Source organism: Mus caroli, chromosome 13, assembly GCF_900094665.2.
Source record: "Mus caroli chromosome 13, CAROLI_EIJ_v1.1, whole genome shotgun sequence".
Lineage (NCBI taxonomy): Eukaryota > Metazoa > Chordata > Mammalia > Rodentia > Muridae > Mus > Mus caroli.
Window position 1 is genome coordinate 92,323,006 of NC_034582.1, and position 20,845 is coordinate 92,343,850.

Consider the following 20,845-nt stretch of genomic DNA (forward strand, 5'->3'; position numbering starts at 1 on the left):
CACACACACACACACACATTTATTTGTTTGTTTGTTTCTTTGTTTATGTATTGACAGGTTTACACAGGTTCTCTCCTGCATGTGAATGAAAGTCGGAGGACAGCCCCTAGGGGCTGACTTTCTACCTCTACCATGCAGATGGGGGAATTGAATTCAGGTCCTAACCCAGCTGCAAGCCCCCTTTACCCATTGATCCATCTTGCCAGCCCAAGTCTTTACCTCCTAATGCCATTAACTCATGACTTACTGAAGTAAACTCCTGCTGGAGTTTGGAAGGCAAACCGTAGAACAGAGTGAGTTTGTGCGGCTAGCAATGCTTGGTGTTCAAGAACACATAGAAAAGTACTCGTCCCTTTGAACAGACTCATTCTAGCTCTAAAATGTTCCTGGTACACCCCTCCGCTCCAGCTCTGTGACCTGTAGCACACAGCCTCTCTTGGGCTCTTCAGCAGATGTGCCATGCCACTGGCACCCCCCCACCCCCGACATCCTGGAGTCTCTATCTACACAGGCTTCACCTCAGAGCTTCACACAACGGCCTCCTGGGGTCTCTTTACAGATATTCTTACCCCACCACACCTTGCCTGGCTCAGTTGCACTCTGTAACTGTGGAGCAAGACTCCCTCAAGCCCAGGAGGCAGTAAATGCTGGTCATAGCCAGTCAGCACAGAGTCAGTGCCCAGAGCTCAGTTCACTCTCCTTTTCATTCCATTCATAGCCCAGTCCAGGAACTGATACTATGCATATTCAGGGTGAGTTTTCTAACTGCACAGACATGCCCACAGGCCAAGCTAACCTAGATAATCCACTATTGAGACTCCCTTCCCAGGTGACTCCTGATTCTGCCAAGTTGACAACTGAAATCAGCCATCACATGACTCAACATCGTTAGTCATTAGGGAAATGCCGATCAAAGCTACTGCGAAAGACTACTGTGTGTCATGTGTTACTGTGTGTCGGGTGTTACTACTGCATTCATGTGTTACTACTGTGTGTCATGTGTTGAAGATTGGTGCTAATGCTTTGAACCTGTGCATCCAGATGCTGAAGGTCCTGGTCCCCAATTGGCTTTTGATCTATCAATAAAGATGTCAGTGACCAATGGGTGGGCATGGGGTGGGACACTGAGAGCTTCGAGGGTAAGATACAGGGAGAATTGGGAGACTCGGGCAGAAGCAGATGCAGTAGTGACAGGAGATAAAGTCAACTAGCCATGTGAGTTTTCAGGGAAATGACCATTGGACCTACAGTAGCAGTGGAAAGGTTTAGGAGTGCTCAACCTTTGAGGTAGCCAAGGTATTTTAAAATTAACTGCCATATGTGTGTGTGTGTGTGTGTTTTCCATTCGTGGATTCCAGATAGTTCCTGGGCGGGTGTACATGTGCAACCAGCCAGGAGCACAAAGCGGTGCAGCCAAAACTCACCGCAACAGTCATGTTGGAAAGTTACAGTCTATTTTTTAAAAAGGAAAACAAGTGTTGGTGAGGATATAGAAAACCTTGGACTCTCATACCTTACTATTAGTAGGATGAAGTGGTATGTCAGCAGATAAATGGATAGATATACTGTGGTATATCCATACGGTGAAATATTACTTGGCCATAAAAAAGGAATGAAGTGGTGATATATGCTATCACATGGATGACCCTCAAAAGGTACTAAACGAAAGACGTCCAGCATGAAAGTTTGTATTGTATGATTCTACTTGTATGAAATATCCAAAGCTGATAAATCCAGAGTGGCAGAAAGCAGGGCGTTGTGAGGAGCTGGGAGTGAGGATATAGAAGGGGGAAGTAGGGAATGATTGCTTCATGAGCATGAGCCTTTGTTGCAGGGGAAGGAAGTGGTGAATAGAGTGTGGGACGTGGACTAAATGCTAAGGAGTTTTCAGCTGAAAATGGCTCACTTAGGCTGGGCATGTGATTCATAGAACACGTTCTTACCATGCACCAGACAGAGGGTTCAACCCATAGCACCAGAAATAAATCATCATCATCACCACCATCATCATTGTCATCATCGTCACCACCATCATCATCATTGTCATCATCGTCACCACCACCACAAGATGGTTCCTTCTGATAAATAAAAAACAGAAATAAAACAGGAAGGATGTGGCTGCTCCTAGGTATGGAGGAGGTAAAGGCTTATGGTGGATAAAAGGGAGATAATAGTCAGAGGCAGGGACACCGGGGAAAGTCCAGAGTGAAGATGAGGCTGAGCCAGTCTGTGGGGTCTGGGGGTGGGGAAGGAAGAGACAGGAGGGTAAAGGGTAGACAGATGGGTAGGTAACCAGAATGGCAGGATTATGTAGGGAGGAGCCCCTGGGGAGCACCCTGCTCCTGGACTGTAGGGAGGATCCCCTGGGGAGCACCCTGCCCCTGGGCTGGAGAGTTCAGGGTAGAGAGCGGGATATGCCAGCCATCGCTGTAACTGGTAGGGACTGGAATGCTGGGAGAACCGGCAGCCAGGTCCACTTTGATATGTTAGTCACCTCAGTCACTTGTCCATGTGTCTGTGACATGCTCCAGCCCAACTCTCCCTCCAGCCATCTAAGTTCTGCAGTAGCATGCTCACAGAGGCCAGGCCTCTGCTGGGAGGCCATAGCCTCTGGCTCCACTCCCCAAGCTCCTGAAGACCACAGAGCTGACGGGTTAAAACAAACCTCCATGACCACAAGGTCACACTTACTCCTGACCATTCCTAACCGTTTGCTTAGCTTTACAACCACATAAAAACAAAGCCCTCAGTCACAAAATCCAACTTTGAGTCATTAAACAGGCTCTGGGTTATAAATGAAGACTCGTAACTTGAGCAATTCTACCTAGAAGTCTCAGCTTGGCCATTTTAAACAAATAACCACAGAAGGAAGTGACGATAATGTGTGCTTTGTTCTAATTTTAAAATGTGAATAATTAACTTTACAGGAGGAAAAAAAAAAAGCACAGACTTCAAGAGCAGTTCCATCCAATAAATGCCCAATTTGAAAACAGATTACAACTTTTGGCCCCAAAAGCCACCCTGATTAATCACAGTGGCAATTCACAGGTGACCAGTCAGTAAGGCAGACAGGTGACCAGTCAGTAAGGCACACAATTACCCAGGCCCACCCCCCTGCCCTCAATCATCAGACACTTGGCTGCTAGATCACACCAAGGCTTGCAGGGTTTGTAGTTTATGGAGAAGGCACAGAGACGGGGGTGTGGTGGGGGTAGGGGTGGGGGATGGGGGATATAATCCCAGAACTCTGAAGGCTGAGGCGTGAGAAGCACAAGTTCAAAGCTAGCCTGGGCAACATAGCAAAATCCTGTCTCAAAAATAAAGCAGAACAGAGCCTCCAAGGAAATCACATGCCGGTTTATTCAGAGGCTTCAGTGTACTATGAGGCCTTGAGGCTCCTAAAGCAGAGAGAGGGGGTATGGGAAATGGGAAAAAGGGAGAGGGAAGGGCTGAGAAGGAGGAGATGTACACACACACACACACATAATCACATATACACATACATACACATACATACACACAGAAACATACATATACATAAATACACACATAAACACATATACACATACACACACATATGCACACACATATCCACACATACACACACATATACACATACACAGATACACACATACATATGCACACACACATATGCACACACATATGCATACACATACACACATACACATTCACAGCTTCTTTGTTAGAAGTCCTGCGACCTTGAAGACATCCACTAGCTTCTCTGAGCCTCAGGTTCCTTATCCACCAGTACAAACAAGGCCAGCAGCTCCTAGCATTGCAGGTCTCAATAGGCAAATCCTGATGGTTCCTGGCAGGATCATGCCCTACCTTCCTTGTGGTCTGAAGCACAGACAACAGGGTCTAACCTGAAACACTGCTCACTTCATTTTGATGCTATAGCAGAAAAATGGGAACGCAGCCAATGGTATGTATGTTTTATTAAAAAACAAATTAAATAAAATAGCAATCCATGGTATATATAAAACTGTGCTTGAGTCCATAGCTCATGGTGGGGATGAATCAGAAGGGGCACCCAAGGGTGTGGCTGGGGCAGTTTCTTTTTCTTCATATCTAGGGGGCAGGTCCAGTGGAAGATGTCCAGTGTATGATCTCTCTGAGGATGAACCCTGCCCAGAAATGGTGTATATGAGCTCCCGTTCTCTCTCAGAGGCTGCTCCCTGGTTCTCAGGAGTTGGGGTCCTGCTGGAAAGAGAGAGAGCAAGATCATGAGGGGACCTGATGAAAATGTGTCAGCCCCTAAGCACTGGGCTTTTCTGAGTGTCATGCTCCCAGGAGCCTCAGCCCAGGCTGAGGAGCTGTCTCCTGTATATTACTTTGTTGTCGCTGCTGTGTTGAGACAGGTTCTCTTTATGTAGTAGTCCCAGCTGGCCTAGAACTCACAGACATCTGCCCACCTCTGCCTCCCAAGTGCTGGGATTAAAGGCGTGTGCCTCCACACCTGCCTGTTCTATTTTATAAATCTGCTGTCCATCCTTTCCCCGTATTTTTTCTTTTCAAAAATCTGTGTGAGACGTGGGTGGGGTGGGAGTGTATCATGGGGCATGTGTAGAGGTTAGAGGACGGTTTTCAAGAGTTGGTTCTTCTACTATGTAGGTCCCCAGGATTGAACTCAGGTCGTTGGCTTGGCAGCAAACCCTTGGGCCCACTGAGCATCTTGCCAGCCCCTTATCCCTTATTTTTCTTAGAACTGGCTGAAACCTTAAGACAGCCTGGTTCCTGCTGTCGCTGCCTTTGTCAGTGAAAAGGCTCTACATGGAAAGGCTCACACATCATATGTGCCAGTACCGGGGAACACACAGTCACTGTCTTCTAAGGGGAATACAAAATATGAGAACATATGCAAATAGAGAATTAAAACCCTAAACCCAAACCTTGATGGGAACACTGGTCACTGGAGAGGCTCCCACAGCGGGGGACTAAAGTTTCAATTCCACTCTGCTGCCATCTCAGTGGGCTGTCTTAGATACACAATTCACCCCTCCTGAGCCTCTGTTACTTTATAATATTCTGTTAATGGCAGTACCTCCCACCTAGGGTGACCATGAAAATCAGAAAATAACGTAAGCAAAGCCAGACCAGAGGTACACTACACTACAGCAGCTGCAACAGGGAGTTATCTGAAGCCTCTAGACATTGGTTTTAGGTTTGGGGAAGTTTAATCATCGGAGGAAAAGAAATACAGCATTCATTATTAGATGTCTGTCCACAATTGTCTAGTCTTTGTCAAGCTACACCAACATGTGCATTTAACACCCTGGTCCCCAACTCTCTATGTGACACTCACGAGCCTGCTCTGTCCTCTGCCCACCCCCTCCCCCCTCTAATTAGAAGACCTCTCCCTCTAATTTTGAGGCAAACAGGGGAGCTTCCTGCTCTTCTAGTACCTTGAGGAAGAGTTCATATCCTCTGGTCCCTTCACCAGGCTGAACACCCACTCTATATGAATGGTGAGGTTCTCTTCGATCCCCAGGGAGCTATTGAGTGATGGCAGCTATGGGCACCAAGTCCCTAGAGTCTATCTTTTAAGATAGCCAGGGCTACACAGAAAAGCCCTGTCTCTGAGTAGCATCTATCTCTCATCAGTGTTCCTCAAAGCTCTGAGGCCCAGAGAAAGAAGGGGTCCAGCTGGGCCAGGTCAAGGTATTCTCCATTAGACTACTAAGATCCTTCTGGACATGTTGAAGGTCCTCTGGGGCCCTGGACCTCTCTGCCGTTGGAAGCATCGAAGCTCACAGAGCAGTGGCCTGCAGCCCTCGTTGCAGCTCCCAGTGGACAGTGCACAGATGGGTAGCTACAGGAATGATAAAGATGCTCAGAGGTTTCCTAGCAACTGCTCGTCACTCAGCCTCCGAGTGCCCAAGGTTTTCCGACTGAGTGTGAGCAGCGAGGCGGGATCTCGGACATGCCACCAGATACACCCAAGCCTTAAAAGCGACACTGGCCTGGATTCAGGCCCAGGCCTGGAATGACTACACATGCCCACTGGTGACAGTCAAAGGGACTTCTTACCCGTAGTTAAAAAGGCTGGAATAGGATGGTGGGTTTTCAATCTGGTGCAGGCTGTTAGCCCCGGGAGATGGAGCCGCTGCTGAAGACTCAGGAAAGTAAGGTGGTGGAGGGGGCGGGAAGATTATCACTGAGTCACCTGTGGAAACACACAGCCACAAATTAGAAAACAAAGTCAAACACATTTAATGGCATCCATCTGGCCTCCCCCATAAAAGGTCGAAACACCCTTGAGTGCGCTGGGATGGAGAAGTGGGCCTGCGACAGTTCCATGTCAGGTAAACCAGGCTGGGTTGGGAGGGGATGCTGTCTAACAGGTGTTTCTGTTTGGGGTGATGGGAAAGTTCTGGAAGCTGATGCTGATGAGAGTGTTGCAATATTTTAACTGTATTTAATAATATGAGATTGTAATTTTTCTGTTGTTTTGGTTTGTTTTTGTTTTTCCGAGACAGGGTTTCTTTGTGAAGCCTTGGCTATCTTATAGACCAGGCTAGTCCCAAACTCTGAGATCCACCTGCCTCTGCATCCTGAGTACTGCGATTGAAGGTGAGTGTGCCACCAACTGGCACATTGTATAAGACAGTATTGTATTGAACAGTCAAAATAGAGCTGGGTGGGTGAAGGAACGGGGATGGCTCAGTCAGTAAAGTACTAGCGTCAGAAGCAGGAGGACCTGAGTTCAAGCCAATCCCTGCACCCAAGTAAGACCCTGGGCAGATGGTGTGTGTCTGTAACTCCAGCTCTGGGGCAGTAAGTGGGAGGATTCTGGGGGTGGGGGGGTGGCTAGGCAGCCTAGTCAAATCAGCAAATCTTTGGTCACAGCTGGAATCCTCTTAAAAAATAAGGTACATAGTGACTAACAAAGATACCCAACATCAACTTCTAGCCCACATGCGCACACACATGTGTGCAGGTGCAGATGCATATAGACTCACTGAACACAAAAATGCATGCAAATTAAAAAGTTAAATGAGTACATTTTGTGTTGTTTTGTTTGAGACAGGGTCTCATTACATAGCCCTGGCTGACCTAGAGCTTGCTATGTAGACCAAGCTGATCTCAGACTCACGGAGATCCAACACCCCCACCCCCACCCCCACCCCCACCTCTTGAATGCTGGAATTAAAATATGTGGGGTTAGAAACACCACACTTGGCCCTAAACTAGTACATTTTGTGGTTCACACAGGTCACCACATTTTAAAATAAGCCGGCCTATAATTCAGAGCCCTGAGTTCTCCCGAGGCAATATAGGCTGGGCCTCTAACAAGCACGACTCAACTAAAGCGGCTGTGTGAGGCAAAATAGCACACTCCGGCAGATTCCCAGGGGTGTCTTCTGCTGAGAAAGTTCTTCTCGCTTTCTCGTGAGAGTCTTAATTCATCAAAAGCCAGGTGCTAGATAAAGTGCGGAGTTGCTCAAATACGGTGCCCATGGCAATGTGCCACGCCCCTCCTTCACCCTGGCTGCACAGGCATGATCAAACTAAAAGAAAGTTTGGGCTTGTATCTGCTCACTCTGAACAGAGCCCCTGTCTTCCAAGGAAAAGGGACAAGAGACCAGAAACAAGCTCCAATTTGTCCCCGAATTCCAGTCCCTTAGAATTCCAGCTCACGGCACTGTCGTTGCAACCCAGCATGTTCTAGACAGGGAGAAACACTTCTAACACAGGACTCGGGAAGGAAGGACTCTGATAGGCTGGCCCCACTCATTTGCTGGCGACCAAGCCAGCATGGCCCCGAGCAAACTCAGACTTCTCTGGCCTCAGCTCCTACAGCTGTCAGCTGCAGCTTAACGGCACCTGCCATGAAGGACAGAAAGGACAGGAAGTGGCCACTTGTGTCCAGTGTTTAAGCAAACTCTCCAGCCTCCAATACCTGGGGAAGGTCCCTTCATGTCTATCACCAGCTAAGAGCATGTATTTGCCTGATGAAGAAACACTTCCAACTGGTGCTCTCTGCGCCTGGCCAGCCTCAGCCACTCCCCAGAGGCCACAGAGATGCCCAGAAAATGAATGACCTCATGAAACCCTGCTTTCCTACAAGGACCCTAACCGATTCATCACTGATGGAAACCTGATATACTGGAGGAGAGATTCTCTTTGAATTCATCTAGTTGTTAGCTAGGGGGTGGCTGCAGAGATGGCTCAATGGGTTAGAAGCACATACTGCTCTTTCCGAGGCTCCAAGGTTAGTTCTCAGCATCAGCACCAGCATCAGGCAGCTGCTCACAACTGCTTAAAACTCCAGTTCTAGGGGAGTCACCCTCTTCTGGCCTCAGGAACCCCTACTCGTGTGCGCATGTCCCTAAACACACACACACACTTACTTAAAAATAAAATACATCACTGCCTTAGTCTGCTAAATGACAGTGTTGCTGGTGAGAGAAGAATTCCCACAGGGCATACCACAGGCGGGGACAGCAATGTGTGTGTGTGTGTGTGTGTGTGTGTGTGTGTGTGTGTATGTGTGTGTGTGTGTATGTGTGGTGGTGGTGGTGGTGGTGGTGGTGATAGGGTATCTGTGTGCTCAAGTATGAGACAGAGGAGTTGAGAAAAAGAATCTACACCAGCCCTAGAGAAGCACGGTAAAGTCTTAAAGCAACATCCACTGTGACTTGAGAAAGTGCACAAATGACAGACACTTACCTACAGTGATGTGGACAGGCTCCGTGCTGTGGGCGTGTCCACCTTCGACCTCAGAGGTATCTCGGCTTGAACTCAAGTTGTTTTTCTTCTTAACATGGGCTACCACAAAGAAACACAGTCCCACAAGCACAACCAAGGGCCCCATGATCTGCAGAGAAAGGAAGCCACAGATCTGGGGTTCTCCTTCTCCGGTGTTTGTCTCATTCAGTGGTTCCTGTGCCCAGTCTGAGTCACATCCTGGCACCCAAATGCCCAGTATGCTAATGAGCATGCCACTGGTCAGAAACAAGAACCCAAAGATGAGACACTGGGCAAACTGGCGGCTCTCTCCACAGAAGAAGGATTGGTCAGGGTCCTGAAGGCCTTGCCGCTGTCGCTCCCGCAGATGCAGGCGTGCCCGGGACCGGGCCAGAATCACAGCCCCAAGACCCACCACTGCACACGAAGGTCCAGCAATCTTCAGCACCATGCTGCAGTGTGAGAGAGGCTTATATTGGCATGCCTGGTACCCAAAGATGGAGAGCAGGACCCCAACACACAACAGAGCTGCACCGAAGACAAAGAGGAAGAAAATGAGCTTGCTGACATGCCGGTCCCTCTGGTCTCCATCTGGCTCAGCAGTTCCCACAGAAGACATGGCCAGAAAAGAAAAGGCCTCCTCGTTGTTCCCTGGTGTGTTTCCTTCCCTCCGCAGTTGCAGGCTCTGCAAGCAATAATAGATGCAAAATTACCTTAAGCACAGGTATGTCTGACCAGTTCTGATCTCTTGCTGGCCATTGCAGAAATCACAGAGGGGGTGACCTGTCAGGAGGCGGAACTTCGTGTCATTGGTCTACTGTAGAGCAATGACTTGGCCTATGAGTCAGGTGAACTGGCATTCAAAGACTCCCAAATGTGTAATTTCATGAATATATCAAAAAAAAGAGGAAATTCAATGACCATGCTTCTGAGATAAGAAAATCTTTTTTAAAAATAAATAAAATGACTGGTGGTGTGGGTGTGGCTTTTCCTGTCCTGAGTCCTACAAACTCATTTCTCCAGCCCTCCCCCCTCCAAAAAAAAAAAGGCAGATAAGGAAAGAGCAACAGGAATAGTTTCTGATCTACAACTGCCTAGAATGATGTCAGAACTTCTCTGAGCATCTTGGTAAACTTTTGTCCAGTAACTAACTTTCCACTTCCTGTTTAAGACTCCAGCAACTTTTCATTTCCCACTCTATTGTAAGGCTCCCTCCACACGTGACCCAATGTCAGCAGTTTCGATAAAACAAAAAGATGGTTCAGAAAGACAGTGGGTTTGTGGACTTTTACTTTAATTCTGTCAAAATGTGATCCTTGCGGTTTCAAGAAGCAAACTCCGAGGCTGCCCGGACACCCCGCCCCTACTGGCAGCTCCGTTTCAGGACACTGGCATGACCTGAGAGGATCTGACCCAACAGGTGACGTCCAGCCCCATCACCAAGGCAGACAAGTGTCCTCAGGTAGGCAGACAGGTGGCAAGTGGCCGTCAGTCACCCTCCTCCACAGGGCCACCTACTTCCACAGAGGCCTAAACGAAGTAAACAGAGAGTAGTTACCAAGCACAGAAGGCTAACAAAACTTGCTGGGAAACCAAAAGTGGAACTAAGTGGAAAAGCACCTTCCACGAGGCGACACAAGGTCACGGTGGCACACACCATTAATGGGAGACAGAGGTAGGAGGATCTCTAAGCTTGAGGCCAGCCTGATCTACAGAGTGAGTTCCAGGACAGCCAGAGCTACGTAATAGAGAGACCCTCTCTCAAAATAAAACAAAAACAAAAGAGTATTCTATCCTGACCTCGCAAGCAATGGTTAAAGGGTGTGCTGGTTCACACAGCACTGATCTTTGAACCATTGACCTTGCCTCAGTCTGGTAAATGAGAGCACAAGACCTCACTGTAGCACTCGCGAACACAATCCAAAGTCAGGAAGGACACAGTCAAACACAGAAAACTTTCAAACATATTCTGCCATTCACATTCATGATCCTATGACGCAGCTCACGGCTGCAAGGCCAAGATCATCTTGCCAGGCTCGTGGGTAAGGAAGGTGAGTTTGGGTGATGGAAGGAGACGGGTGACATTGCTGTCCTAGGAAGTGCTTTTCCCAGGGAGAGTGTGATAGAATCAGAAGGAAGTGGAGGAGTAAAAAAAGAAGCAGAGGAGTGAAGGATGCATTTCTCTCAAACTTGCAAAAGCCACATTTCATGGAGATGCTAAGATGGAAGACTTAAAGCATCCTGCTAATTTAAAACACATCTTCCCCCGAATCACATAATCCCACCGCTGCTTTTCCAGGTAAGGACCACAAGTTCTGTTAGGAACTCACTGGGCTTGTTGGTGTCTTCAGCTTTGTAGCCAGTCGCTGAGCTTCACCTGTTTTAAGGCAAATTCTCAAACACCAGCACTACAAACAGCAGAAGCACCGAACTAGATTTGTACTTTCACTCCAGGACACCTACTAAAGCATGTTTGTCCCTGATCCAAACTAAGGCGAGGAGGATCGCTTCAGCGGCCCCCTTAGGTGCTCTCAAAACACGGACACCCAGGGACAACCAAATAGATGGGAAATTACATACGAAGCCGAACTTTTTCTACTTTAAACTCAGTTTCCTCACAAAGCCAAATCTGCCCTACTAAACACTCCTTTGCATATTCCAAAAGCCAGACCCATATCAACGGCACATCTCTTCATCCAAAGCTCTGGAGGGTTAGCAAAGCAAGGCCTGGAGAGGAGAATGTCTTTGCGGGGACTCAGGAGCAGCTGCGGTTCCCGGGGAGCCCCTTACCTGTGCTGCTGGTCCTGGGACTCTCCGCCACACCCCTGGCTCCACGCACACCCTCTGCCCGTCCGGGCGCGGAGGGCGGGCCTCCTCCGTGTGCAGAGAGCCAGGCAGAGCCCGGCTCGCGGGTGCGGCGACCGGGCAGGGCAGGGCAGGGCTGGCCGGTGGGATCTGGCCGCCACCGGGCGCTGCCCTACTGAGGCACCGGCGCGCCGCTCCGGAGCACAGAACTAGGGTCAGCTTCGCGGCCCTGGAACCATAAGACTTGGCAGTGCAAGCGAGGGATCGACGGGGGGTGGAGGCAGATGGGCACGCTCCACCAAGTTGTGGGTGCCAGCGAGTCCAGCTGGGGCTGCGTGAAGTGGCGACACGGAGGCGGGCATCTGAGAAAGGAGCTGGTCCCTTAGCAGCCTAGGTGCAGTGCTTCGGGAGGGGGAGGGTGCCGGCTGAGGAATACCTGAGCCCCGGGGAAGAGCAACAGGGAAAGTCAGGCCAAAGTCCACGGCCAAGCAGCCCCCCTTCCAACCCCCGCCATTCTGCCGCCACTGCCAGTCCGAGGGCAGGTGACCCTTCTACTATACTACTCTGAGACCTTGACGGGAGTCCCGGGACCTAGAACCTCGCAGGTAGCTTTCTACAAGAGGATATGGGGACCCCCAGGATTCCCTGAAGAGTGAGACGGGGGACCTTGTATGCTACCATGATAGCCTAGCTCGTAGACTGAAGCTTATCCCCAGCAAGTCCTGTAGTGGGTCACCCTGTCCCTTCCTGGTCATATATATGCATGTAGTCCTCCTTTGCCATAAAACACCCTTCCTGGAGCTCCGGAGATTAAACTGTTAACTCTCCCTGCCCTTGAATAGAGTGTCTGATGGGTTTGCTAATCCCCATGCTATTTGTAACCTGCCCCGTGACACTTGACAACTATCCAACTGTGCTAGTTTCCACACCAGAGGTCAGGCCACTGTGAGAGGTGAGTCAAGTCTGCTCTGGGCCCAAACACAGAGGCACCCAGAGCTCTGGGGACTTTCCCACCCTTGCCTTTTCTCCCTAGCTTCCTGTCTCCTTGAAAGCCCATCCATTCTTGTTAGCTTCCTGATAGATGAGTTAGGCTTGGTAAGCAGAGGCAGAGAAAGGGGTCACGGTGGGGTCAAAAAGGTTTGGGGACTGGTGGAGTGGGAAGGGTGAGATAGAGGCTCACCGGGGGAAGCACATAGCCACGGGGATGTGGTGGGTACACAGGTCTAGCAGGCCAGATGTGGGCTTTCTCACAGTCAGGGTGCTCTGAGCTCGGAGTCTCTAACAAGGCAGACTTACATACTGGCTAATATCAGTATCCAGCACCCAGCTGGCTCTGCAGGGAGTTCCTGCCTTCATCTTCAGCCCTATTCAGTCCCCTATTGTGTGTCTTCAGCTCTGTGGGAAGATTGGGGTCATAAGTGGATGGGGACCTAGCAAACCAGTTCATTAGGTGAAGGAACTGAAAGCCCCACTGTACCAGCTTATACGGCGCCAAGAGCCAGATGTTCTGAAAGCAACATTCTCTAAGTTCACCTGTCACCCAGAGAACACACATGCTGTGGACTTGGAAAATGCTTTTATTGCATGGTCTTGTACAGATCCATAAAGGAACTGACCCAAGGACATTGCAGTTATCCATGTCTTGGGTGGGGATATCTTGGTCAAAGTGTCAAGATATACCAATCATGCTCTGGAAGGGCACCAAGGTATGCCCAGTTCATGGGTGGTGGACTAACAGCAGCTATTGCACAACAACGGCAAGCCCTGAGCTTTCTAAGAACTCAGGCCCTCACATAGGATTAGCCCCCTCTGACCCAAGCCTGCTAACAGCTCTGCACTGTGTTAGATGGGTTCCGTGTCCACTGCCCACCACTCTTCCCTTCCCTTTTATTTGAAAGTCAGTCTCTGGCTGAGTCCTGTGTGGGCCTGTTGATACAGCTGCCCCTCTGGTGCCACATGACTGCGGGCTCGCCACCCATGACAGACTTGAATGTCCTGGCACCAAGGACAATCAGATTAGCTTCCCCTTGGAATAGCCACTGTTTGTGTCTTTTGGAGCCAGCTTGACTATATCAAAGCCTTGGAAACTGATTATCTGTCAAGTATGACTTCAAGGTGCTGTCTTGAGATCAGGCCTAGTCTTGGGAGAGAGGTGGGGAGAGGCAGCATGATCCAAGGCTAGGACTCTTCCCCAGCCTTTAGGTGATGAGAAAACATACATCCAGATGAAATGTTGAAAAACAGAATCATACTAAGCTTTTAAAACTGTATGAAGCCAGGCATGATAGTGAAAGCCTATAATCCTAGCCCTTGGGAAACTGAAGATCATGAGTTCAAGGATAGCCTTGGCTACGTAACAAGTTCCAGGTTTGCCTGGTCTATGTACTGAGACTCTATCTTGTAAAACAAAATGATACGGAACAAAATTTGGATCCACCCAGATCCATCCAGTCCCTGAATACAAAAGAGTAAAGCAGAGGTGAACGTTCATGGATTCACCCGCAAAATATTTACTTAGCGTTTATAAAATTCAATGGGGAGACAAAGATTAAGAAAGCTAAGGAGAAGAACACATGAAGGGAGGGGGCTGGGGGTGCCGGTGTGAGTGCCGGAGGTGTCTACACAGGTGGCAACATGACACAAACTTGATGGGAATGAGGAAGCCACCACTGTCTATTATTGTATAACAAACAGCCCTGGAACTGAAGCTGCTCTCCCACTTACTGCCTCCCACAGTTGCTAAGGATCATAAAGATCAGCTTCTGGGAGTGGCTAAACTGGATGGTTCTGGATTGGGGTATCTCTCAAGGCTGCAGTCACACTGCAGGGACGGAGGACAGAGTGGCAGGGGCTAGGGGCGGGGGCCGCTTCAAGGTGGCTCACCTCGCTGTTGCCAAGAATCACTCATTTCAGAGAAATGAAAGAATGTCCCCACAAAGCAGCAGCTGGCTGTCCCTGCAGAGGAGCAGAAGACATGGGGCGTCTCCCAGAGTCGCCTCTGCGATTCTACCATCTTCCTCCACTTCGTTCCAGTCCTCAGGATTGAGCCACTAAACCAAGGGGGAGAGAATTAGGTTTCACATCACAGGATCTGTGGACAGGTTTTAGAATATGAGAAAGGAAGGAAGGAATACTTTAGGCAGGGATAACGGCAGCAGGGTGAGAGCTAAAGAAATGGCTTAGCACTCTTCTGGAGGACACAGAAGAAAGGTTCCGTTCCCAGGACTCACACTGGGCAGCCCATGACTACTTGTAACTCTAATTCCAGGGGATCTGATACCCTCTTCTGGCCTCTGCAGGCACCAGACACAGGCGGTAGATACACACATGAGCACATGCACATAAATAAAGTAGAAATATGCCTTCTAAGCAGCAAGGGAACAGAGAGATGGATCAGCCATTAGTAGCACTTACTGCTCTTGCAGAGGTCCCAGGTTCAACCCCTAAGGCCTTTATGGCAGCTCACAACTGCCCATAACTGGTTTCAGGGGATTATTCAATGCCGCCTTCTGGCCTCTGCCGGCACCAGACACACAGCTGACGCACAGACCTACATTAAGGCAAAATACTCATACGTGTAAACGTTCCTTTAACTTAATTAATTTAAAGAGGGCAGGGAGCTAGGCATGGTGGAACTCAGAAGTACTCAGAAGGCAGAGGCAGACAAATCTCTCTGAGTTTGAAGCCAACTTGGTCTACAAAGCAAGTTCCGGGACAACTAGGGCTCTGTCACACAGAGAAACCCTGTTTGGAAAAACAAAATAAAAAGCTCCCCCCTCCCAAACAAAAAACACAAGCAGAAAAGCTCTGAGGTGGCATTTGCTGTTTGGAGATGAGCAGGAGGCCAGGGTGATGGAAGTAGGTGAGCTAAGGGGTCAGGATGGTAGAAGAGAAGATGCACGGGACACAAACTGAGAGCTGGACAACGAACCCTGACCAAGCAGAGCCAGGAGGAGCTGGGCAACACCAGGACCTGGGGAGAGGGAAAGCCTGCCAGGTTCTCTGAAGATCACCGTGAGCAGTCTCAGTGGCGGGGACTCCCTGGGCTGGCTTTTGAGCTTAGTGTACAATCTGATTCTATTGATTGATTGGTTGGTTGATTTATAGATGGGTTCTTGTGGGCAGGTCTGGAGCATTTAGGTTATAGGATTGAGTGATCCTTCTGCCTTAGCCTTCTAAAAAGTTAGGGCTGTTGATTCATTCATTTACTTAATATTTTATTTAATTTATTTTGTAATGCTAGATAACAGTCTCAGGGTCTTCTCATACTAGGCAAGTGCTCTAACCTGAGCCACCCACAGCGGCCTGAAGTGTTAGATCCACCAGAGTTACAGATGGTTGTGAGCCACCCAACCTGGACACTGGGAACTGTGCGTGTTTCAACCTTTCACCCGAGACCCCCAGATTCTCCTCTGAAGCTGCCTTGCCCAATCCAACAGCCCAGATCCACAGCAGATGCTACCGAAATTCCCCCAGGGCATTTTTAAAAATTTCTCCTCAACCCAGGAGACATGGGTAGAGGTTGACTGACCAGCAAGTTAGAATTTAAGGTTCAGGCTGAGTACCTCAAGTGATTCTTACACAAAGGCAACCCTTTGCAGTCATTTTACAGCCTGGGTGGTGCTGTTGATCTCACGTGGCTGATAACAGCTCTGCCTGAGCGCCTGGTAGCCAAGACTGTGGAATGCAAGCATTCGGTTCAGGAAGAACGATTGCCTGGAGCACTTGTGGTTTTACTGAGGACAACATTTCTGCACTTTGTCAGGGGAGAGACACCCTCAACGCACACAGCACACACGTAGTGGCCTTCTGCGCTGAGGGTTAGAAGAAACCAATCAGTTGCAGAGCCTGAAAGTAAAATGGTGGTTTCCTGGCATCTTGTTCAACTCTCTGCTGCCTACTGGACCCCAAAGAATGGATGACTTCTTCCCAGCATATAAAATGGGGATCAAATAGTCTGAATGTTGATTCACCTTTGCCACCTTACTAATTGCAGGTCTAGGGCAAGTAACATGTTCCCTGTGCTTCTCAGCCCTCCTCCATCTGATGGGAATAACAAGACCTACCAGAAAAGCTAAGTATATGCCAGGTGGAGGCTATCAACAAATGGCTTTCTTGATAAGCTCTCTGGTTACTCAGGAGAGATGAGGATGCCCCGGGAGATGAAATGAGATCACGGTGATTCTAATGGCCTGATGTCGGTGGTTTGAGCTAATTCCTACTGCAGCCCTCCCTGTCCCTTCTGGGGTGGATTGAGAGGTATGCCTCAGGTGGTTGAGAGACCAGCATGTCTACACAGTCACCCTGTGCTATCTGTCCTGAGTCTCCGCCCCTGCACTATCTACATTTATAACACTTGTAAAAGGTGTCCAGCTGCTGCAGGTTTGCCCAGAGGGACTTGTGACCTTTCAGAGGTGATCTTCCAGCCAGGCCATGGCCAGGGCTCAGGCTCTACCTGCCCCACTTCTCCCTGGTCCTTCCCTGTTGGTTGCAACCCAGTCTCTGGATTCTCTGTCCAGCCCCTCCACTCCTTGGTGGCTACTGTTGACTCCAAGATGGAGTCAAATCGGTTTACTATGCTCTGAAATTACAGCCCAGTAAAGTAAAACTAGTCTTACCCTGGTCCCTGCCTCCTTTAGAGAGACTGTGGGCAATGTGCTGGCCAATAGAATCCTTCTGATTTTACCTGTATAAGGAACTTGCCTATTTTAGGATCAGACAGCGCTTGTGTGAGGAGCTTAGGAATAGCTCTCATCATGGCCTGACCCAAAGACCTAGGTAGGATGTCCTGCCTTCCCAAAGTGCTGCACAATACAGGCCACAGGGCTGGTGGGTTTAGGGCTCTTCCCAGGTGTGGCTGGAAACCCTCAACTTCTCCACAGTAACTTCTGGCCTAAAAAAAAAAAAAATTTTTTTTTCTCTTTTAAAGTAATAAGAGTCTAACACCTGAGATCTGGGAGGGTTTGATAAATAAGAAGGCAGCTTGGCAGGAAGCCAGCCCCTGAGTGCCCCACATTTTAACAAAAGGCTTTTTGTAGAAGCCACAGACTCTAGGTAGAGCAGGGGCTGGAGCCTTTCTTTATCGAATCAGCAAGAAAGGTTGTTTTTTGACCTCTCGTAAGGTTGCTGAGAGCGGTAAGAGTCCGCGGAGAAGGACCAGATGTCCTATGTGCTGCGTATGATCCGATCTGGGAGACACAATGAAATCTCACAGTAGCTCCCTCTACCCACGGCCAGCTGAGGCTGGTCCCCTGCAGAGGTGTGAATGTCTTGTGTGTGCTCAGAGTCCTAAAAAGTGGGGACAGCTGGGATTGTCCTGTCCTGTCCCGCAGGTGCAGGCTGGTGGCCACCTGTTATGTGCCTCCCAGATTTCACTGCTCTGTCCAGGACCCTCTGCCTCCACCTGGAAGCAGCCATGACTATTAATCAGCTTTGAGTCAGACGAGGACAAACTAACAGACACCCATTCATCCTTTACAATTCCAGCTGGGTGTTCTTTCCCAGTGAGGCCTTCTAATCTAATGAGCCCTGGCACCTTTGCCACCTGTGACTTTGTATTTGCAGATGAACATCTGTTTTGCACTCAAGGCCCTTACCAGGGCTATGATTGTTTATTCTCTTGTTCACTGTTACCCCACACACACCCGTGGGGTCACCTCCTGCCCTGTACCATTGTCATTGGTGTTCTGGAGCTTCTTGGTGTCTAGCATCTGGCTGGTCTCTGTCACTCCAAATCCCACCTTCATCCTGCTCCTCTTTCGCCTCTATATGGTGGCCCACCAGGAACCCAAGCCTTGTTATCCAAGTCCTCTGTGTGTCTCAGCTTCTCCTGTCAAAAGGAGGCTACTGCCGCACCAGCCTGGCTCCACACATACCAAGCCATTCCCGATGCCTCTGCTGCCCTGCGTTCACGTGCACCTCTCTGTTGCTTCACCTTCAGTTGCCTCTCATCTAGTTCGCATCCCGTTCTGTGGCCCATCAATTCAAGCTTTTTCCTTGTGACCTCGTGAGTAGTAGCATTGGCTGTGGCCTACCAGCTCAGGACAGTGGGACACGTTAACTTTTGCTCTATGTCTTCCAGTTCCCATCTGGTATAGTCATTGCCTGGCTATGTTGGTTAGCTTTCCAGCACTACGGCAAAATGCCCGAAACAAACAACAGAGCAGAGACTGGCTCAGGCTCATTGGTTCATCCCTGATCACTTGGCCTGTGCCTGAGGCAAAGCTGAATGTCTGTGGGAAGTGCGGTATGGGCCAAAGCAAAGACAGGAAGGGGGAGGGACCACAGCCTCAGCATCGCTTTGAAGGGCCTATCTCCAGGACTCAGTTTCTTCTTCTAGGCCTCACCTCCTGAGAGTTGTACCACTTCCTAATAGTACCACAGGCTGGCCACCAAGGCCACCGAGTTTTAGTACATGGTCTTTGGGATTTAATCCTTAATACCCACCTCTGCCTCAGTAGCTGAGTTCTGCTGCAAAAAAAAAAAAAAAGGCAACTCAAAAGTCTACCGTCACTTTCCGGTATCAGTGTCTTCTCAGACAAAGCAGGGCCTCAACAGTGTCTGGCCACACAACCCCCAGCTGCTCCTGGACTCATGGAAAGTTGTGAAGCCCACCAAGCCCTTTCCTGTGCCCAGGTGACCCAGCTGGCTCCCTCCGGCAGCAAGGCTCTCCAAGCCAGACAATAAGCAGGTGAACCTCAGCCAAACATACTATACCTGTCATACATACATGCCTTGCCTGCTTGTCTCCAAGCACAATGACTGCCAACCACAGCTGGTGACTTCAGGTCTTAACCTCCTGCTGGGCAGTGCCTCCCCACACCTGACCCCCACCCCTGCATGGTGACTAAACCCAAGCCAGCATGTCCACAATCTTGTCTCCCATCCTGTCACGAGTTCTTCCTTAAGAGCTTTTGATATTTCTTGCAAGTGACCTCAGTGGGAACTGCCTCTATCCATCCACAGGACTTATGACAGGTTAGCAAGCTTCCTGTGTAAGTCGGCCGATAGTAAATGCTCCAGGCTCTGTAAGCATCTGACCATTTGGTTTCTGACATAGCTACTTCACTCTGCTGTCATAGCTGGAGACCAGTCCTAGACACAGGCAGGATATCAACAAACAAGCCAGGCCGTGGTCCCATCCAGCTGTAGTCATGGGCACTGAAGTTGGAGTTTCACATAGTCTTCACATCACGGAATATCCTTTTCTTTAAGTACACAATTGTCCTTAGCTCCTGTGACCATACCAAAAAGCAGATGGCAGCCCAGATTTGACTCCTGGACTGTGCTTTGTTCACTCTTGCAACAATGGTTAGACTTTTAAAATAAAGTATTGAAAGTTAGACTTTTAAAAGGGACTGGAAAGATGCTACCGTAGTTAACATTTGCTGTTCTTCCAGAGAACCCGAGTTAAGTTCCCAGAACTCATATCAGGTGGCTCACAACCATCTTCAAAAGACCCAGTGCCCTTTTCAGCTCCCTTATAGGTGCTTTCACACACACACACACACACACACACACACACACACACTTAAAAGGGGAAGGGGTGGGAGATGGTAATATAAAAACCACGGAAACCCACCTACCCTCCAAGAAGGCTGCACTGAATTGACAGCTCAGAGCTGTGAAGGCGCACAGCTTCCAACAAAAGAAGACTGGGACAGTACATTGCAGCTGCTTTTTGTCAATTTGGGGCCTTAACATAGTAGAGGCCACTTGCTTCTCAGGCACATGCCAGATATCTGTGCTGTTCCCGATCGCAGGAAGTAGTCACACACAGTTTAGGGGAACTTTGTGAACAGAGGCTGCTGGGCTCCAAAAGGTGAGTGTCTGTGCCTCCACCGCTTCAGATCAGGTGATCAATGGGACCTCTGTTGCTTCCCCATGCCCCACTTAAAGAGACGGTGTTCTTTCTCCACTCTTCCACTCCTCTATCTTCCCTTTAGAAAGCTATGCACTAAAACCTCAGATATGAAAAAGGTATGTCTACACAGGAAAGGTTAGAACACAGTGGTGGTTGTCATGGTGGTTACACAAGTCCAATAAAAAGCCAGAGGAGTCTAAAATCTATAGGTCCTTCAGATCCACAGCACATAGACAGCCTGTAACAACTTTGACTGTCACTGGGGAAAAGCAGCCTCACGGGCTTGAAGGTGTAGCTCAGTCGAAGATGCTCACCTAGCATGTGTGAGAACTTGGACTTGCTCCCTAGTACAGGGAAGAGAAGAGAAGAGCAGAGCAGAGCAGAGCAGAGCAGAGCAGAGCAGAGCAGAGCAGAGCAGAGCAGAGCAGAGCAGAGCAGAGCAGAGCAGAGCAGAGCAGAGCAGAG

At 49.2% G+C, this 20,845-nt stretch overlaps 1 protein-coding gene across 5 annotated transcripts; it reads right to left on the reverse strand.

Annotated features, from left to right (window-relative positions):
• Nucleotides 1-3,944: 3,944 nt before the first annotated feature.
• Nucleotides 3,945-12,338, reverse strand: Tmem171 (transmembrane protein 171). 5 transcript variants are annotated; one of them, XM_029484995.1, is made up of 5 exons: nt 12,196-12,338; nt 11,503-11,953; nt 8,695-9,397; nt 6,052-6,187; nt 3,953-4,224 (listed from the first exon to the last, which is right to left on the reverse strand). In XM_029484995.1, the coding sequence occupies exons 3-5, from the start codon at nt 9,329-9,331 to the stop codon at nt 4,026-4,028; spliced, it is 972 nt and encodes a 323-aa protein (XP_029340855.1). In that variant the 5' UTR covers nt 9,332-9,397; nt 11,503-11,953; nt 12,196-12,338; the 3' UTR covers nt 3,953-4,025. The 5 variants fall into 5 exon arrangements, with proteins under 5 accessions (XP_029340858.1, XP_029340855.1, XP_029340856.1 ...); XM_029484996.1 differs by adding an exon at nt 10,005-10,242 and having other exon boundaries at nt 11,503-12,338; XM_029484998.1 differs by having other exon boundaries at nt 3,945-4,221; nt 11,503-12,338.
• Between the last annotated feature and the right edge of the window lie 8,507 nt (nt 12,339-20,845).